We start from the raw sequence: 19,235 nt of genomic DNA on the forward strand, positions 1-19,235 counted from the left end.
ATTAATAATAAATTTAAAAATAAAATAATTATATTTATAAATTTTATTTTAATATAAATACTATTATATTTTTTATTAAAATTTTTTGCCTTTTCAAACACTTTTTTCAAGTTCCGTCTGTACTCCTATATACTCATCCTTTATTAAATTAGTTTGTACTTAATATAGAAAATTTGGAATCACATGGCTATTTTAGTCATTTCATATAATATTTTAGTCTTGTCCATGTGTATCCAAACATACTATTAGACATTACATTAGTGTCTTGTACATCGTATCCAAACATAATACACAAAAGATAATTTTTAGTGTCTCCATCCTATTGTCTCTGTCTCAGTGTCATGTTCTGTCCTGTCTCTAAAAATAAACGTAGAACGACATCGTTCTATAAGTTGTTTTCGTTATGACTACACATGAACATATCAAATTATTTTATAATATTTAATTATTAATTTTACATGAATATAATTATTGTTCCAGGGCTTATCTAAGAATCGGATGATTGGACTCAAAGGGAAGGCCCAAATGATTGAGGATTGGTTTTCGACTAGCTTTACATCTGGGAGCCGCTGTCTGAGTTGTGTGTTTTGAAGAATGGGGGGTGGTACCTGCAAAGACACTCTGATGCCTAAGTTAGCAAGGGGTTAAGGAGGATTTAAAAATTGGAACTTAGTTTTACCTGAGTGTGTCAGTGTATATATATAGAGATGGTGAACCAATAACCACAGTTGGAGTAGTTCCACTTCTGATGGTGGATAACCGTCCATTTATCTTAGGGTTGTTGAGATATCTCTTCTAGAAGTGGGTGAGAGATTTTAGGAGGCAGTTACTTATTTGAATAAGTTCAACTGCCAGCTCATGTTGAATCCGACCTCTTTTGGAGAAGTCGGGTGAGCAGTGAAGGCCAACCCTTTGGATTGGGTCTTTTGAGCTTAATTGGGTCTAGCCATTGCATTGGGTCAAGGTAGAAACAGTGCCCATACTCAAGTCCGATCTCTTATTTGCGAGTTGGATTAGAGTATTAATTGAATTCGGGGATGTTTAAGTCGGGGTTAGCTTCAATCCCTTTGTGTTAGCATGAATTCTAGAAATTTTCTAGCATTCACTGCAAAGGTACATTTATGGGAATTTAGTCTCATCCCGTGTGCTCTTATGGTGCCGAAGACTTTCAAGAGATCGTCCAAGAGGCAGGCGTCATCCTTGGTTTTCACCAGCATATCGTCTACGTATACCTCCATTAACTCTCCCAGATGAGGTGCAAACACCTTATTCACCAGCCTTTGATATGTGGCCCCCTGCATTTTTATTTTAATCCAAATGGCATGACCACGTAGCAATAATTTGTCCTGGACGTGATGAACGACGTCTTTTCTTGGCCAGGCTTGTACATCGGGATTTGGTTATACCTTGAGTAAGCATCCATGAATGACAAGTATTGATACCCCGAATTGGAGACCACTAGGGTATAATATTTGGTAGAGGATATGGGTCTTTTGGACATGCCTTATTCTTTCCGACGTCTTGTCCTATCTGTATCTCTTCAGTCTTTCCTCCAGGCTGTGGTCGTAACTCTTCTTTAACTCGGACTCATCCGAGCTCAACAGTGTTGACTTCTTTGCCTTTACCTCTTAGGTTAAAGCTTTCGTTGTAACACTTTCTCGTCAACTTCTGATCTCTTTTGATGGTGTCAATCCCTTTCGGTGTTGGGAACTTCATGAAAAGATGGGGGTAGAAACCACTGCTCCAAGCCGATTTAGGGTTGTTCTGCCTATCAGGGCGTTATAGGCAGAAGTTACATCGACGACAATGAAGTCAATGCTTAGAGTCTTGGATTTTACACCCTTTCCAAAAGTGGTGTGTAGAGAAATGAAGCCCAATGGTTTAATGGGAGTGTCCCCTAATCCGAAGAGAGTGTCAGGGTAGGCTTTTAACTCCTCCTTGTCCAGTCTCAGCTTGGCGAATGCTGGCTTGAACAGGATGTCTGCCGAGCTCCCTTGATCCACTAGAGTTATATGTAGATAAGCGTTAGCGAGAATCATGGTGATTACTACTGGGTCATCGTGCCCAGGCACAATACATTGTCCATCTTCTTTGGTGAAGAAAATGATTGGAAGGTCGGGTCCTTCATTCCCGACTTGGTAGACTTATTTCAAATGTATTTTTCGAGATAATTTGGTCACCCATCCTCCTGCAAAGCCTCCCGATATCATATGAATATGTCATTCGGGGGGTTTGTGGGGGCGGACTTCTTCGTCCGTGGCCTTCATCGTCTCTTTTTCTCTTCACATAATTGTCCGAACTTTCTATGATATATCTGTCTAATCGAATTTTTCTGGCCAGTTTTTCTATCACATTTTTCAGATCGTAGCAATCATTAGTGGAATGTCCATACAACTTATGGTACTCACATTATTCATTGATGCTTCCCCCCTTTTTGTTCTTTATTGGTCGCGGGGGAAGTAGCTTTTCAGTATGACAAATTTTCCTATAAACATTGACTAGGAAAACTCGTAGGGAAGTGTAGGAATGATATCTTCTGGGCCTCTCAGACCCGACTTATTCCTTTTTCTTGGGCTCCATCTCCTTTTCCTTTGATTGGTTGGAGTGCCCTAGTCGCCAGTTGGGTTCTTGTAACCTGACGTTTTCTTCCATATTGATGTACTTTCCAAACCGTTTTTGTACATCACTCAAGGAAGTCGGGTGCCTCTTTGAGATGGACTAGGAGAAAGGTCATTTTCGGAGTCCATTAACGAGGCCCATTATTACTGCTTCAGTAGGTAAATCTTGGATTTCCAAGCACGCTTTGTTGAACCACTCCATGTAGTCTCTCAGGGGTTCTCCAACCTCCTGTTTTACTCCTAGTAGGCTAGGAGCGTGCTTGACCTTGTCTTTTTTAATTGAAAATTGCTCGAGGAACTTGCACGAGAGATCATCGAAGCTGGTTATCGACCTTGGGGGGAGGCTATCAAACCACTTCATGGCCACCTTTGTTAGGGTTGTCGGAAAAGCCTTACAACGAGTGGCATCTGATGCGTCGACTAAATACATCCGACTTTTGAAATTACCGAGGTTGTGCTTCGGGTATGTCGCCCCATCATACAGGTCCACATCGGGGCTTTTAAAGTTTCTGGGAACTTTAGACCTCATGATATCCTCAATGAATGGGTATTCTTCTCCTATTGGAGTGTCTTCTCGATCTCTGCGGGAATTCTTATTTCGGAGATTGGATTCCAGCCTTGAGAGCTTTTCTTCAAGCTCTCTTTGTCGCTCGATCTCTCTCCTTAGGCTTCGTTCCGCTTCACACTGTCGTTCCAACTCATGTTCTAGGTACTCTAGCCGATCTTGGTGACCACGTAGTAGTCCCATTAGGTCAACAGAGTGGGGCTGTCCATCTTTTCCGAACTGATGAACTTTAGAGAAAATCCTTTTTGATCCCTGGGTTTGGAGGGATCTTCGCCGTGTTGTTCTTCCTTTTCTTTTAGGGATATTATTTTCCTGTCGTTGTTAACCACGTCTTGGTGTTCTTGCTCATACTCCGATGCGGTGTGTCCATCTTCTTGTTGGTCGTCTGCCGTCACTGGTTGATCTTCCAGGTTCCTTGGCAACGGCACCAATGTTCCGGGACTTACCTAGAACCGGATGATTGGGCTCAAAGGGAAGGCCCAAATGATTGAGGATGGGGTCTCCGACTAGCTTTGCGTTTGGAAGCCGCTATTCGAGTTGTGTATTTTAAAGAATGGGGGTGGTACCTACAAAGACACTCCGATGCCTAAGTCAGCAATGGGTTAAGCAGGTTTTAAAGATTAGAACTTAGTTTTACCTGAGTGTGTTAGTGTATATATAGATGGTGAACCAATAACCACAATTGGAGTAGTTCCACTTTTGATGATGGATAACCTTCCCTTTATTTTGGGGTCGTTGAGATATCTCTTCTAGAAGTGGGTGAGAGATTTTAGGAGGCAGTTACTTATTTGAATAAGTTCAATTGCCAGCTCATGTTGAATCTGACCTCTTTTAGAGAAGTCAGGTGAGCAGTGAAGACCAACCCTTTGGATTGGGCCTTTTGAGCTTAATTGGATCTGGCCATTGCATTAGAGCATGGTAGGAACAATTATATATGAGTCTTTATTTTTAAATTTATGAATTATAATTAATTATACTATAAAGTAGTGAAAAGACAAAAGTTAAGGAAAAAAGAAGAGAGAAATTTAAAACATAAGTTGATTATTAATAAAAAAATTAATATACGGACATATGCAAAAAAAAAAGAAAAAAATGAGAAAACAGAAAAAAATACATTATATTAGAAAAGAGAAAATATTTTAAAAAATAGTTTATTAACCTCTATTTTTTAAAATTATTTTTAGGTGGCATCTATATTAAAATATTATCAAAGTTGTTAGTAGTTAAGTTAGTAATGTTAGTAGTTAGTAGATGGATATTTATGAGACTAGTTGGTAATATTTCTATAAATAGAGTGATTTTTGTATCATGTAACAACAACTTCATTATCTTCACAAATAATCTTATTTTGCTCTTTTCCCAAAAATTTAACATAATATCAGAGTCATGGTATCTTCTTTGAAAAGGATAAGCCATTAATTTTTTGGTGAAAAATCACCATGCTTCTTTTTCAAACTCAAATAATCAGTCCCCGATATCTTCTTCCTCTCTAATAGCAGAATCATCTTCTAACGTAGCACAAGATCCCACTAGTCCGTTCTATATTCGTTCTCCTCTAAATTAATCATCTGTTTTCAATATGGAGCGTTGCAATAACCTAGTGTTGTCTTTGCTATTTCATTAATTCATTCCTTCTCTCCCACTATTACCCAAAATTATGGTAATTGAGATCTGAAACGCGTCTTCACGTGCCTCTCAAAGTTTGTTGTCACTGTCACTTCTTTTTCTTTTTATCTTCTTTGTCCCTTTTCTCTCTTTCTTTATCTATTTGTTCACCCCGCTGCCGGCCACCTTTGCAGCGTTCCCGATGTCCACTTTCTTCTTCCCTTATTTTTCTTCCTACTCCTTTTTTGTTATCTCACTCTTGTCTCACTCTCAAACACAGAAATAGAGCAAAAATCCTATTACTTCTTTCCATCAGAATCGCCGGCCCGCGACACACGCCTCTTCCTCCTCTGTATCACCGTACGTTGCTCACGTCTTCCCCTAACTAGACCAGAGGACTTGTTCCTCCTCTTCGTCATGACAGGCCCACGCCGCACCTCTCTCTTCCTTGCGTCTCGCGTTACACCCCTCTTTCTCTGCGTTATCGCGCTGCATGCCTCTTCCTTAACCATCTCATCGAAACTTATCAAAGTTAGAGATTATTGACATCTTCCATCCACAGCTTGCGAGAGCATATTAAAATATTATCAAAGTTTTTAGTAATTGAAAGTTAAGTTAGTAATGGGTTAGTAGTTAGTAGATAATATTTATGAGGTTAGTTGGTAATATCCTATAAATAGAATGATTCTTGTATTATGTAACAACAACTTCAATGCAAAAATTTGACTATCTTCACATATAATATTATCTTTTCTCCCAAAAATTTAACAATTCATGTGATACTTATTAATCTATTTTTTGTGTGGATGATATTTTTAAAAGAATCACATAATGATTTAAATGATAAGTTAAATTTGTAGATATAAGTTTTAGAAATATATATTTACGTATAAATTATAGTAAGAAGGACTAAAGAAGTATATGAAGTTTTAATTTTTGCACCAAAAGAGAAAATATTAACATAAAAGTAAAATTGGAAAAAGATTATACTAAAAAATTTTTTAAATATATTAATTATATTATTTAAGAAAAAATTAAGATAATGAAGAAATAGAAAATGATATAAATCATATGATTAAAGTGAGTTGGTCAGAATAATAGTGTGCTAAGTTTTATATGCAATAAAAAAATATATTTTAAAATTTAAAAGTCGTGTGTGATAAAAAATAAACATAATTTTAAGCTAAAATGATGATTTTTAAATAGATGAATAATCATACATACAAGGAGAAAAAATAATCATGTGAGTATTAGAATTTGTGACATCTAAGTTAAAGCATGCATTATTTTTTCTTAATGCAAAATCTAAGTAGACACACACAATTAAGAAAAAAAAATCCAAGTCTTCTTCTATCCAAAGTCTTCCTCCTAAATAGAATTTGTGACATTTGTCCGTCATATATTTCCTATTATTATTATTATTATTATTATTATTATTAGAAAATAAATAAATAAATTTTTAATTTTTTAATTTAAAAATATTTAAATTTGTAGACAATAAAAAATGTAATAACGTTTTTAAATTTTTTAAATGCAAAATATTTAAATTTTTCATATTTTACGGAAGACTTAGAGGTTAGATAATAAAAAATATTTTTATATTTTTAATTAATAAATCACTTATTTATATCCCAGATAAAAAAATTAGGATCTATTTGTTATTTGTTATTATTATTATTATTATTATTATATTATTATTATTATTATTATTATTATTATTATTATTATTACAACAAAAACACTGTCGAAGAAGAAAAGAGAAGAGGAAGAAGAAGAGCATTTTCGCTTCGTTCCCAAATCCCCAGAGAAGTCAAACAAGTCTTCCTCTGAGAGAATCACTCATCCACCAAGGCACTTTACAAATTCCAAATTTTTATTTCTTTTTTTTTCACAATTTTTATTCTTTTTTAACTTTTGGGTCTTCTTAGTTCTTAGTTCTTCTGTTGCTTTTGGTAAATCAAAAATCAAAGTTCAAATCTTTGGGTAAGTTTTTCTCTCTGTGTGTATGATTATGATTACAAAATTACAGATCCACTTCAATTGAAAATTTTTAGGAACTTGGGTTTGGAGAAGAAAAGTGAATAGTGAAGAAGAAGAAGAAATTGAAATTGGAGTGAAATGCCGGAAGAGGAGTTGGTGGACATAAAGTTCAGATTGTACGATGGGTCTGATATGGGGCCATTCAGGTACTCTTCAGCAGCCACAGTTGATGTTCTCAAACAAAGGGTTGTCTCAGATTGGCCAAAAGGTTCTAACTTCATCATCACTTGGTTACTTTTCCCCTGAATTACGCTTTTTTTTTTGGGTGTTTTGATGCTGCTTAGTGTTTATGTCCATTTTTGGGTGTTTGATTTTGCGTTTTTCACTTGTTGAGCTATATTAGTTGCTGTATGTTCATGATTATTGATTCATATGAGTAGGGGAATGCATTGATATGTCGAATTTTAATGTTTGATACTATGTTTTATTGTTTCTGATAAGTTTGTCATTTTATGTGTGATCATGTGATGTAAATATGCATATCAGGCTTGTGTAATTAGTTAATTTTGGGAGTTTACAGTTGGATTCAGCATTTGTAAGTCTCTTCTTAAAGCTAAATTATGGTAGCTTTGGTTTCTTTGGCTTCTGTAGTTATTTTGTCAAGTAAAATTTGATTCGGCTGGTATCATTCGATATATATAAAGGGAAAGAATGAGGTGGTGATCTTTTGTTTTCCCTCAAGGTCCCAAAACACTTCCTCGCCGAAACTCTGAGCAGCCAGGAGGAAGTGTTTTTGCATAGATTTCAACTACTGAACAAACAGGAGGGAACCCCTCCATTCCTTAAAACATGCAAAGAAGAGGAAGTCCGTCCTCCTTCACACACACTTTCATTTTCCTTTTGTGTCCCCTCTTCTGAAAAGCATCCAAAATTAGGTTTTGGCTGCACCAAAGCTTCCATGCTTTCGTTCCTTTTCCTTTCCGATCCTCTTCCATACATTATTTTTTGCAGTGTTTTAGTCCCAACAGTCATTCATCATACATGCCTTAGTTGGTGCAACAACTCCAACCTTCACACCTATTTAGGAATTAGGATATGGATGTCAATTCCTATGTGAAGCATGATATTGCAAGATGCATGTTTCATCACAAATTTCTTGCTTATGAATAGAAAGCTTTTGTTTTGCTTATACCTTTACAAGTATTACATTTGATTTTGATAATTTGAACTCTTTCTTTGACCTTGATAACAACTAGCTCCTATTCACATAAGGGAAGAAAGAAAAAAAAAAAAACTTTGTATATTACTATTGGAACTAATATTCCAGCAGGGAAATTCAACTTCAGAAGCTTGTAAAGTAAGATTATCCAGCATGGAAATTCAACTTCCAGCATGTATATTACTATTGGGCATAAATGACCATTCAAATTTTCTCACCTAGTTAGCTTAACAACCTCTTCTTGTTTCTACTCCTATTCTTTCATAAAATTTGATGAAATTTTTTGCCTTAGTAGGCTTGGGGTTCCTATCAACATCCCCTTTCAAAATCCATCATATCCTCAAGGTGAAATGTAGGAAGTCCCCATTGAATGTAAGATCCAACGAGTTTCCAAAGCGTGGGAGGTTCTGCCATTTGACCTGTAATTCCTGCTGACTTGTTAACTTCCTCTGCCATTTATTCCCACTTGACCTTTTCATTGGCTTCATATTATATGGATCATAAAAGCGTTAATTGAATTTTCAATTCACTCTATTGACAAGGACTGCAACTTATAAAGCTGTATCTTTATATAAACTTTCTTCCCAAATTCCAGCTTCGACTATTTTATGTATATGCACCTGAACTTTCATCCTGTTTTGAGGAAAGAGCTCCTTATTTTTATGCATTTTCTGATTTTGATCTTGCAGCAGTTGGTTCATACCTGTATCAAATCTTGAATAGGTTAGCTTTTGAGGTTGAATTGTAATTGGTGTCATACCAATATTCTGGACAACTCAACCACTGGCTGACTCTCAGGTTTAAAATCAGAAAGACACCTAAGTACTTACCACTTCGGATTGTCCATTGATGGAGGGTGGTAGCAGTAGTGAATCAAAGCTTACCCTTTGCAGGTGAGCAGTGCAACAAAATGTGCAAATTTGGTGAGTTGATTCACCAGCACCATTACAGTATCCAAGCTCATAATAGTCTTTGGTAGCCCTCATAGCAAAATCCATATACAAATCAGTCCATGTATTAGCTAGAATAGGTGCGGGAGGCTTTATGGAGAAAGTGCTAAATATGTAGCCCTTCAAAATACAATAGGGTTGATATTCTTCTGTAGTTTCTCTGAAATTTGGAGTGATCCGTTGAAAGTGAAGCGAGTCATGGGATTCTCTCTATTCTTGCATTAACAAAGGGATTTTCTAGGATCCCCTAGGTAATTCTGCCCTACTTCAATTTCCCTTCTGCACTCGGAGACCTTGACGGGAGTTTGGATTAATAGTAACTCTTGCATAATACTTAAGTTTCTCATCTGTGATCAAATCTTCCTCTATTCCCACTTGGGTATTCTGCAGTGCCCAAAGTCCCACATCAGGTAGTATGGGATGTTTGATGTTGTATTTAAAGAGAAGGTTCTTTCCCCTCAATAGCTAACTTTTAAGGTGTGGTTTCCGACTTTCTTAGGTACTTAACACACAGTTAATTGGGTCATAGGTCAAGCAATCTTACCATATGTTTTTTTAAGTAACCTCCTATAGTACTGTTAACCGAAGGATTCCTCCCAACCCTTTTCAAACTTGTGGGGGTTGGCTCCTCCTCTATGGCTTACATTTTCTTGGGGTAAGTTGCCACCCTTTATTGAAGATTTCCTCCTAGATGCACCAGTTTAAACTGCCTGAAGCTGCAAGTTATTCTATTGTTAATAAGTGACACTGTCTTAACAGCTCCAAAACTAATCTCAATTCTCAAATCTTCTCTATATGCTTCATATTGTTGCTGTATATAAGCATGTCATCCAAAAATACCTAGTCAGATCTCCTCAACCATGGCTTGAGAACAAATTTTGTAAGACATCCCTATGACGGGTATTATGAGTTTTTGGTTATGCCAATTGGTTAATAGCTTAAATAATTCCCATTCCTCTTCCAAATTTCAGGCACTAGTGGATTTTGGTTATCAAGCCATGTGTAAGGAGATTTGCCTTAGTATATCGTGAAGCTCATCGAAGATTGAAATTTTGAAATTTTTCTGGTATTATGCCTTATAGCTCTAGCATGTAACACTTCAGCCACTTTTGTTCTCAGACTCATTCTTTTGGTAGTGAGGATATCTTTGGAGTTTTTTGGTTGGGATTTCATCCTCCTTTAATATAATAGCATTGTTTTACTCTCTTATAGGTCTTAATCTTGTAAGTTAGATTAAGTCTTGGAATTCATGTAATGCTTGTGGCACGTCTTAGAAAGAAATTGATGACCCTTGGGCTGATGCTTTTGGATGAGGTAACTAATCGAATTGGATCCTCTCAAGCAAAATCCATATGACCAAGTCGTGTTATTTTACACCGTTGATTATACTCTTATGCATCCCACACATGGTTTCACCTTCGTGATCAATGCTAAAAGAAATAATACAGGACTTTATCATGTGAAATTTCGAATGAAAAAATTCCATTCTCATTAAAGTAATACTTCTCTTCATTCTCTTTCAACACCATTGTGGTTTTCCATAAGATTTAGATTCTGCATAAGGCAGGATAACCCTCAAGAGTCATGTCTTCCCTGCTTCATTCATGAAGTTCCAGCTCTTGGAAGTTATCTTCTCCCCCTCCAAGAATCGCCTACAAGTCAAGACCAAGAAGTACCTTCATCCCCTCAAGCTTCATTTAGGGGAAACAGATGTTATATTATCTTACACTACCAGCACTTTCAAATTCCATCTCCTTTTTATTTATCTTTTTTGTGTTTTTTTGGTCTTTCCTACCTCCATTATGAATGAACTAATACTTTCTATTGACAGTCTGAATTCTTCAATAACTTTGGTTGCTAAACAATTGCTTTAAGCACCACTAAGGATTTGATATGATCCATTCCTTTGATTTCACCCTACCTTTGGTTGTAAATCCCATAAACTTTAGAAAGAGCCAGTAATTTTTGGTGCCTTTCTCAACAATAGAGCTCTTGGGTTTTAGCCCATTGTTCCTTTCCCTTATACCAGCATCAAATGGATGGGTTAAGGGACATATCCCTGCCTTTTGCTATACTACAAACCCAAGGCCCTCCTTTGTCTTTTTATGTCAATCTTAGGACCATAAGAAATTATGTCGAACTAAAATACATGATATCAAATAAGAAATAACACAGAATACATATTTTTCTTGGCCTAACTGAAATGAAAATTTTGCTTGCTAAGTTCTTCACTTTGCTATCATGCATTTCAGATTGAGGACCCTATGAAATTCCCTTATTTGTTTACCCAAATAGATGTTATAAGGGGGGAATTAATCATGGTTATCTGTAACAAAATGTGGTATTTACTGATTCAATCAACTTGTTTACAAATGATTACTTGTGTGGCTGAATTGGGTTCTTGTTTACACCTTATTTAGAATAAGGTATAGCTATAGTTGTATAAAGCTCTTATCTTGAGTATCATTCTTATGGAGTATCTTTCCTTCTATTTAGTTTCATATTCTCTCGTTTTTTTTTTCCCCCATTTGATTGTAGGCAAAACAGTCACCCCAAAGGCAGCAAATGAAGTGAAATTGATTAATTCTGGTAAAATATTGGAAAACAACAAGACTGTTGGTCAATGTAAAGTACCATTTGCTGATGTTGCAGGCGGTGTCATAATAATGCATGTTGTTGTACAGCCATCTCCTGCAAAAACAAAACCTGGTACGTTTGTATTGATTTATACATATAAGAGTGCACCAGTTTTAGTAACATTAAATTTGGGACATCAGATATTTTTATTTTTTTTATCATTTATCTAATTGTTTACATCAATTACTGCTGTTTATATATCATATTTGTTTGAATATTTGTTCTTTTTGGCGGTGGTTATTAATTTAACATGTCCCCTAATATTCATTGATGGATTGGTTTAAGCTCCTCTCCAGAGTATTTCAAATTTCAATTTTTTAAAATCAAATAGATGATGTAAAGCTGGAATAAAACCATAGTTTGTGGGAGCACCCTACTCATTTCCATAGATTTCTACAGATGGGATCTTTTTTTTCTTTTTAAGTTTTCTTTTCATGTCAAAATTTGGGTCAAGAATGTCAAAGGAAACTAGGTGATGATAACCAAAATTAATATAGGTCATGCAGATGCATGTGACAGGCTTTTGATAATACCATTTTTTCACCATGACATTCTAACCTGATTTATAATATCAAGTGCTAGTTTTAGGTATGAACAAGCTGGTCAATATTTTTGTGTCAATGAGAATCTTTATTTTTGCACATTTGGAGCAGTTTGTATAGGAAGCAAGGAATCTTCAGTTCTTTTGATCTGAAATGTCAATAACAAATGCCAAAATAAGTAGCATATGAATGGGGGAGTTATCATGTTTTTGTGTTTATCCTCCTATTCTGTATATGGTGGTCAGATACCATTTTATGTAAAATTGGTTATCATATATTACTTCTTCTTGAAACAGATTATTTGCCACACCATCCAACCACTGCTTCTGATTTATTATTGATTGCTGTTTTTGGGTTATATTTTCAAGTCAAACAATAATGTAGCTCTTACCATTGTTCCATTGTGCACATTTCTTTCTTTGGTTAAGTGATGCATCATAATGGGGTAAGGCTTTTTTCTATTGTTATTTTTTCTATTCTAATAATGTGGAGGGTAAGGAGGAGAATCATTCATCATAAACTTTAAAATTATGCAAATTAATCCATCGGACTTGCCCGAATGTGCAAAATCGTCATGTTGGCAATTTTTCCATTAATTTTTCACAAAGTTTAGGTTGTCAAACTTACATATTTAGAGAAGGGAGTGTTTTGCACATAATCCCAAGTTCAAGATGAGGTGTATACTTCACTTATTTTAGGTAAGATGCACATTTAGGAAAGTTTAGCATCTGTTTGGTTTGAGTTTTTATTTTCAATGTTTTCTGTTTTCAGGATTTGGTAAAGAAAAAATTGAAAATAGTAAAAATGGGATATTGTTATTTCCACTGTTTTCAACTTTTTCTTGGTAAAATTCTAAAAACAGAAACACTAAAAATGAAAATAGAAATCAATTAAGGTTTCGTGACTAAACTACATATGTTGTAAAGTTTAACAAGGGATGAAGTGTAATTAACCCTAAAATATTAGAGGTTGATAGTCTAAACACTTTACACTAATAGTACATCTCAAGATTATGAAGATGAAAGTTTGAATTCACATGTGATGGGGGCATTGAGGAGTGTTTTTTGCATGTGATCAACTGTAGATTTATGCTTTAATTTGAAGGATTGCAGAAACTATCCAGAATGACATTTTCTTTTTCTTGGATATCATTTCATGAACAGAAAAGAAGATTGATGATTCACCCAAGAAGATTGTCTGTGCTTGTTCCATTTTGTGAGGACAATCTGGTTTCATATTTTGGGACATCCTCAATCCTTAATTCATCAGTATCAAGTATCATCACCACTGGTAAACTACAGAAATCATCAATATGCTTGGACCAAAAAAAAAGGAAAAAAAAAAAAACTCTTGTGTTTTCAGTTTTCAACATTCAATGTGTAAAGTATGTGTATACATATATAGTTTTTTATAATATTATATTATGATGATGGAGGATACCCTATCACAAAAAAGAAGTGTCTTAGTAGTTGTGACTTTCTCAAAAAATGTCATTCTTTTATTACAAAGTTCTGAAGAATTGATGATGACATAATAGCCACTTATTGCTACCATTCATTGGGTATGATGACGTTTTGTTAAACATGTGTATGGGTGGGTATATTGGTAAGTCTCAGGAATTCTATTCTTAGGCAGTATTTGACTATTAATGGCCCTAAAAATGAAAAAGAAAAAATACAAATCAAAGATGAATTACATAAACTTTTTTGAGATTTAGACCGTTTTTTGTTGTTCACGGTATTCCTCGGCCTGATGGGCCAATGATTAATCCATGCTGCGGATCTAAACTCTATTTAAGGGTCTGTCGTTGGTTAATGGATTGTTGTATGCGCAAGGTAGGATTCAAACTCCCAACATTTGTTTAAATGGATGAGTGAGCTGACCACTCAACCAATCCAAATTCGTTTTGAATTTTCTGATATTTAGACTTAACACCGTTGTTTCTTTGCACTTGTTATTACCATGATGTTGACCTCATTTAGTTTCTTTGCACTTGTTATTACCATGATGTTGACCTCATTTAGTGTAAGCATATTAAATCAAAATTTCCAAGTGTATTTCTACTTAATTATAGGTCTATATAATACACCCTAATTGATCTACAAATTCAAATATCTATAATCAAGAAGGTGCATTGGAATGAATATTCCAACTTGAAATCATGATGGATGGAGTTGAACCAAATTTGTAGCAATGATATAGTAATATAGTATTATAATGATGATGTAACGTGTTCAACATCATATGAAGATAGAGCAGTTGATGTAACGTGAACCAAACCTATTATGAAACCAACATTTTCATACCTTCATTCTGATTTCTCGCGTGTACAATTCATGCTATATTCGTAAATATTGGCAGTAAATAAGATCGTAGCAATAGTGCTCTTCTCTATTTTTCGGTAGTCATCTTGTTTGTTTCTGGCTTTGGATGTTAAAAAGTGTATACAGCATAAGCATATAATCCTTCAAGGCGACAAAGGAGTTCTAACTTCAGAAAATTCAAGTTTTAGTTTCTATGCTAAAATTGAGGACTATACATTAGATTAGCTTGTTCCATTTCAAAAATTCTGATAATTGATTTCTTAAATGCGAATGAATTATAAAAAATCGTTCTATTTTAAATTTGAACAAAAATACATAATAAAATTTTATTCTTATTAATTTTAATTTTTTATATATTTTATTTAAATCTACATAGGAATATTTAATTTTTACTGACTTTAAAATATAAATATCAAAAAATAAAAACTAGTGAATTTGTTTATATTTTGCAATAATGCTATAAAATATTTTTTTATTTCGCTATTATTGCCTGCAAAATAACCCTGCGCACAAAAACATACGTTCTCTGCTCTTTACTACATTTAGAAACTATATGTTTTTTATTCAAATAAAAAAAAAAACCCTTTATTCTGTCTCCTCGAAATTCATAATAAATTTGTAGTATGATTTCAAAATACGTCATCATATAAACTACATCTGATCATGGATGCAAAATAATTTAATTCAAGTATGCTTTTCAATAATGCACGAATTTTACATTAAAATATAAGTTCTACATCTTTAATGTGCTGAAAATCTCTAAAATTAATCAAATAAGACATAGCTTTAGTAAATTTATAAACTATGATAACGAATTAACTAATCTCACCAAGATTCTTTAGAATGATGAATGCAGCGACAGAATCATTGTCCCAATCAATTAATAAATCGATACCTTTTACAACAGAGTGCATACTTTGAATCCCCACCATGACATCACCCCACTCTGGGGGCAAGAATAAGACAAGGTATTGAATTCCCTTACTATAATGCAAACCCAACTTCCCTTTATTCTTTCGCACAAGCGTGAATGATATTAATATTTATGGTAAAGGAATAGGACTAGGTATTTTTCGGTGGATTTTGGTAGAAACATTATGATATGTCACGGGCCACCCGGGTCACATACAATGCACTATACATTACATAGGAACATACATCACACTGAGAAGGAAAATTTTCAACGGCACAGAGAATGAATAAAAGTAGGGGACCCTTCCATTATTTCTTGTTTCTTTCCAACTAAGTTTCCCTTAAATTTATCAGTAGAAAAGGAGTTCAATGCTTAGAGAAACTCAACATTTTTAGCAGGTGGGTAGTAGTAATTCACTTGCTATTAATGCTTTGTAGTTTGTACAGTTCTATTAATGAACCTACCCAAGTGGGGTAATGGTTAATAAGTTGTGTGTACCAATATCATCATACCCCAAAAGAAAACAAAAAGAGATAAATGCATTAAAACAAAGGAAGGGAAGGGAAGGGAAGGGAATTGAGTATGGAACTTTGTCCTAAGTAGTAAGTAGTCCTCACCCTCGACTATTTCCTATATTCTATTATAATATTTGTACAAAACTTTTAACCACATTCCTCTGATCTGATCACATTTCAAAGACCCATCCAAACTGCAGACAAGTAGGTGAAAAATACATTTGGAATATACCATGATGATTGATTTACCTATATTTGTGTATATACATGTCCAAAAAAATTCATCCAAAAAAAATTCCAAACCACCCCAGTTCACCATATGACCTATTCTCCCCCAATAACCCAAAATCAACCAAAAAAACACCAAACATGATCATGTCAACCATTCTCTCAGACCATGACCAAATCACCAACTCCAAAATGGAGTTGAGTGTGCCTATGGTGGGTGGTGGTAGTGATGTGTCATCGTTCATCAATATAAAGGGTTGTTGACAGAATTCATCAAATACAGGACACAGAAGAAACAGAGAGAGGATAAAGGAAGGTATTGGCATACTGGAATGAAATGGTTGCACCATTGAGCAAAGGCCTTCCATCATTAACAAGGCAATCGTTGTATCTAAGCCTCTTGAAGACTTTGGGGTTGATGAGCCTTGCAGAGCTGAACCAGCCACAGGTGAGGTGTATCCTTGAGATGTCACAGCCACTGACACACATGTTCATTATCTCAACTGTGTATGTTGGTATCCCACTCGGTAGTGGGGCCGTGGGACCTTGGCTTATCACTATATCTGATTTGCTGCACTTGTTGTCACCCCATATTCTGTTAGGTTCCACCACTCCAGTGCCTGTGCCTGCCACTGATCAACAACAGGAAAAGAAATATAAAAACATTGATATACACAACAGAAATCAAACACTTTACTATCCCCTTTTTGCATCAAATTACTTGTTAAAGTGTCAAAAACAAACCCCAAAAAGAACTATTACCGAATGGAAAAAAGAAGAAAAAAAAGGTTGAACGGTAGATGAATCATTGCAGAACAAAGAACACGAAGATTAACAAAGTAAAAATAGAAAGGGCTGTTTCTGTATTTTGAAAAAACAATACATCAATACTTTACTACCTTTTTTTTGCATCAAATTACTAGTAAAAGTGTAAAAAAAAAAAAAACAGAAAGGAAGCAACAAGAAGACAAAAATTGACATTCTTTCAGTATGGAGTTATTTTATTTAACGCAAAAAAAGGGAGGACAGCAAGGGAATCAAGCCAAAAACAATATACCACAAACAACAAAGGCTATAAAAAATTAAAACTCAAAAGTCATACCAATTATTGAAAAGAAAAACTAGCGCCAAGTACTAATTTAACATCATTTAACTTGAAATAACAATAACAAATATATTCCAAAAGCCGAGTCACAATTAATCCTAATAATATTAGTATTATTAAATCATTATGATGATTATAATAATAAGAATCAAGCCATTACTGTTTTTGCATTTTTACCATTACTACTACGATGATTAAGAAGCTTGCGGTGCACGTTGGCTCCTTCCTCCTCCACTTTCAGAGACACCGACACGGCGGTTCTAGTTCCGGTTCCGGTTCCGGATACGGCACCATTACAGTCACCACAACCAAAGCCTGAAAACGCCATTAACAACAAATAATAAATAAAACAAACTAAATAAACCAAAAAAAAAACCTCAATGTTCCTCAAGAACTAGAAACTAGAAACAATAAGGCACAGTTGCCATAACCGAGAATCACATGATTATCTTCAACAACATTTAAATACTAGTACGAATCCGATTTTCTTCAAAAAAACTACAATATCATTTACTAAATAACGAAGCCGATGAAGAAAACTAGGTTTAGAAGCGCGATGATTTAGGGAAAAAAAAAAGGTTGTAGAAGTAGAAGGTTCACGTACCGTTGACGAGGCGAAGAACAGTAACGAGTGTCGCGAAGGAGAAGACGGAAACCGCTAACGTTAGAAGGATCCGTTTAACCGAACGAAACTCCATTGAAGAAGAAGAAGAAAACGAAAGCAGCGAGTGGAATCGGAGCGAGTTGACTCAGTCAGAGACACCGAAAAAAGTGAGAAAAAAAAAAAAAAGAAAACCGTCGTCTATAGACTGAGACTAAGACCGAGACTGAGACCTCACTCTGCTGCAGTCTGCACTTGAAAAAAAAAATATGAAAAGAGAGCGATATTTATATATATATTATCAATTATTAAGTATTATTAATAATAACGAAAATAAAATAATAATTTATAAAGGGACATGTGATGTATGAATGAGGCGTCGATTAGAAAGAAAAAGGTGAATGTATCATGTATGTGTGAGTCACGGGGCTATGGTGATACGTTAAAAAAAGAAAAGGTGTGTTGTGTGTAGATAGATAGAGAGGTAGCGTTGAAATTGAAACTGAATCGATTGAATGCGAAACATGCCAGCTATGATAGGAAATGGTGGAGTGGAGGCACAAAGAAGAAGAAGAAGGAGAAGGAGAAGGAGAAGAAGGAGGAGGAAGAGGAAACGAAGAGACAAGAGTGGCAGAGAGGGTTCAAGATTTAGGGAAGGGGGTCCCACAGAGACGCATAATGAGAAACAGAGCGCGCGCCACACACACTGCATTACTGCCTCAACCTCTACCACTCTATCACTGTAGGGTTTAAATGTTTTTTTTTTTCCAAGAAAAAAGAATTAAAAGTGAACTTTTTTTAAACAAATTGTATAAATTATAAAATTTGAATTGTTTTTAGGTAAAGTTAATAATTAAAAATTTGTTAGATAATTAAACATATTTAACATAAAATTTAATGAATTTTAATAATTAATTTTATATAAAAATAAATATATGTGAGTTTTCGTCTAGTATAAATCTATAGTTTTTTAAAAATATATATAATTGAATTATTTAATGAATAAATTAGTAATTTTTATTTTTAAATATTATCAAAAAAATTAATTAAAAATTTTCAAACTTTTTCTTTTTAAAACTGATGTAAAATGTAATGTATAAAAAAATTAATTTGTTTAACTAATAATTACTGTAACACTATTTGATCTACTTTAATGAATATTAGTATTTTTCTTTTTTTTTACTATTATTATAAAAGATACACAATTATTTTACATAAATAGATTATTATTTTTTTATAATAAAAGATGTAAACCAACTTGATACATATTAAAATTTGGATTAGTTCAATAAAATATTCAAAACGTTCAATGATATTATTTATTTTAAATAATTTTACCAAACTAATCTAACTTAAACTATTTTTTAAAGTAATGTGATCTTTTGAGTATTCCTAACTTTTTTTAATATTTCAAATTATTTTATTTGAATTAG

General features: G+C 34.3%; 2 protein-coding genes across 5 annotated transcripts; one reads left to right on the forward strand and one right to left on the reverse strand.

Annotated features, from left to right (window-relative positions):
* Positions 1-6,440: 6,440 nt before the first annotated feature.
* On the forward strand, positions 6,441-13,832 carry LOC112708130 (membrane-anchored ubiquitin-fold protein 3). Of its 4 annotated transcripts, none has more exons than XM_025760284.3 (4): positions 6,441-6,639; positions 6,843-7,036; positions 11,476-11,646; positions 13,280-13,832. In XM_025760284.3, exons 2-4 carry the CDS (start codon positions 6,907-6,909, stop codon positions 13,333-13,335), a joined length of 357 nt encoding a protein of 118 aa, XP_025616069.1. In that variant the 5' UTR covers positions 6,441-6,639; positions 6,843-6,906; the 3' UTR covers positions 13,336-13,832. The 4 variants fall into 4 exon arrangements, with proteins under 4 accessions (XP_025616069.1, XP_025616070.1, XP_025616068.1 ...); XM_025760285.3 differs by having other exon boundaries at positions 6,472-6,639; positions 6,818-7,036; XM_025760283.3 differs by having other exon boundaries at positions 6,496-6,771.
* A 2,119-nt stretch (positions 13,833-15,951) lies between these two features.
* LOC112708131 (TPD1 protein homolog 1) lies at positions 15,952-18,529 on the reverse strand. Its single transcript, XM_025760286.3, has 3 exons — positions 17,806-18,529; positions 17,379-17,516; positions 15,952-16,728 (listed from the first exon to the last, which is right to left on the reverse strand). Exons 1-3 carry the CDS (start codon positions 17,897-17,899, stop codon positions 16,370-16,372), a joined length of 591 nt encoding a protein of 196 aa, XP_025616071.1. The 5' UTR covers positions 17,900-18,529; the 3' UTR covers positions 15,952-16,369.
* Positions 18,530-19,235: the final 706 nt, after the last annotated feature.

The sequence above is a fragment of the Arachis hypogaea genome, chromosome 8 (genome assembly GCF_003086295.3).
Source record: "Arachis hypogaea cultivar Tifrunner chromosome 8, arahy.Tifrunner.gnm2.J5K5, whole genome shotgun sequence".
NCBI classification, from domain to species: Eukaryota; Viridiplantae; Streptophyta; class Magnoliopsida; order Fabales; family Fabaceae; genus Arachis; species Arachis hypogaea.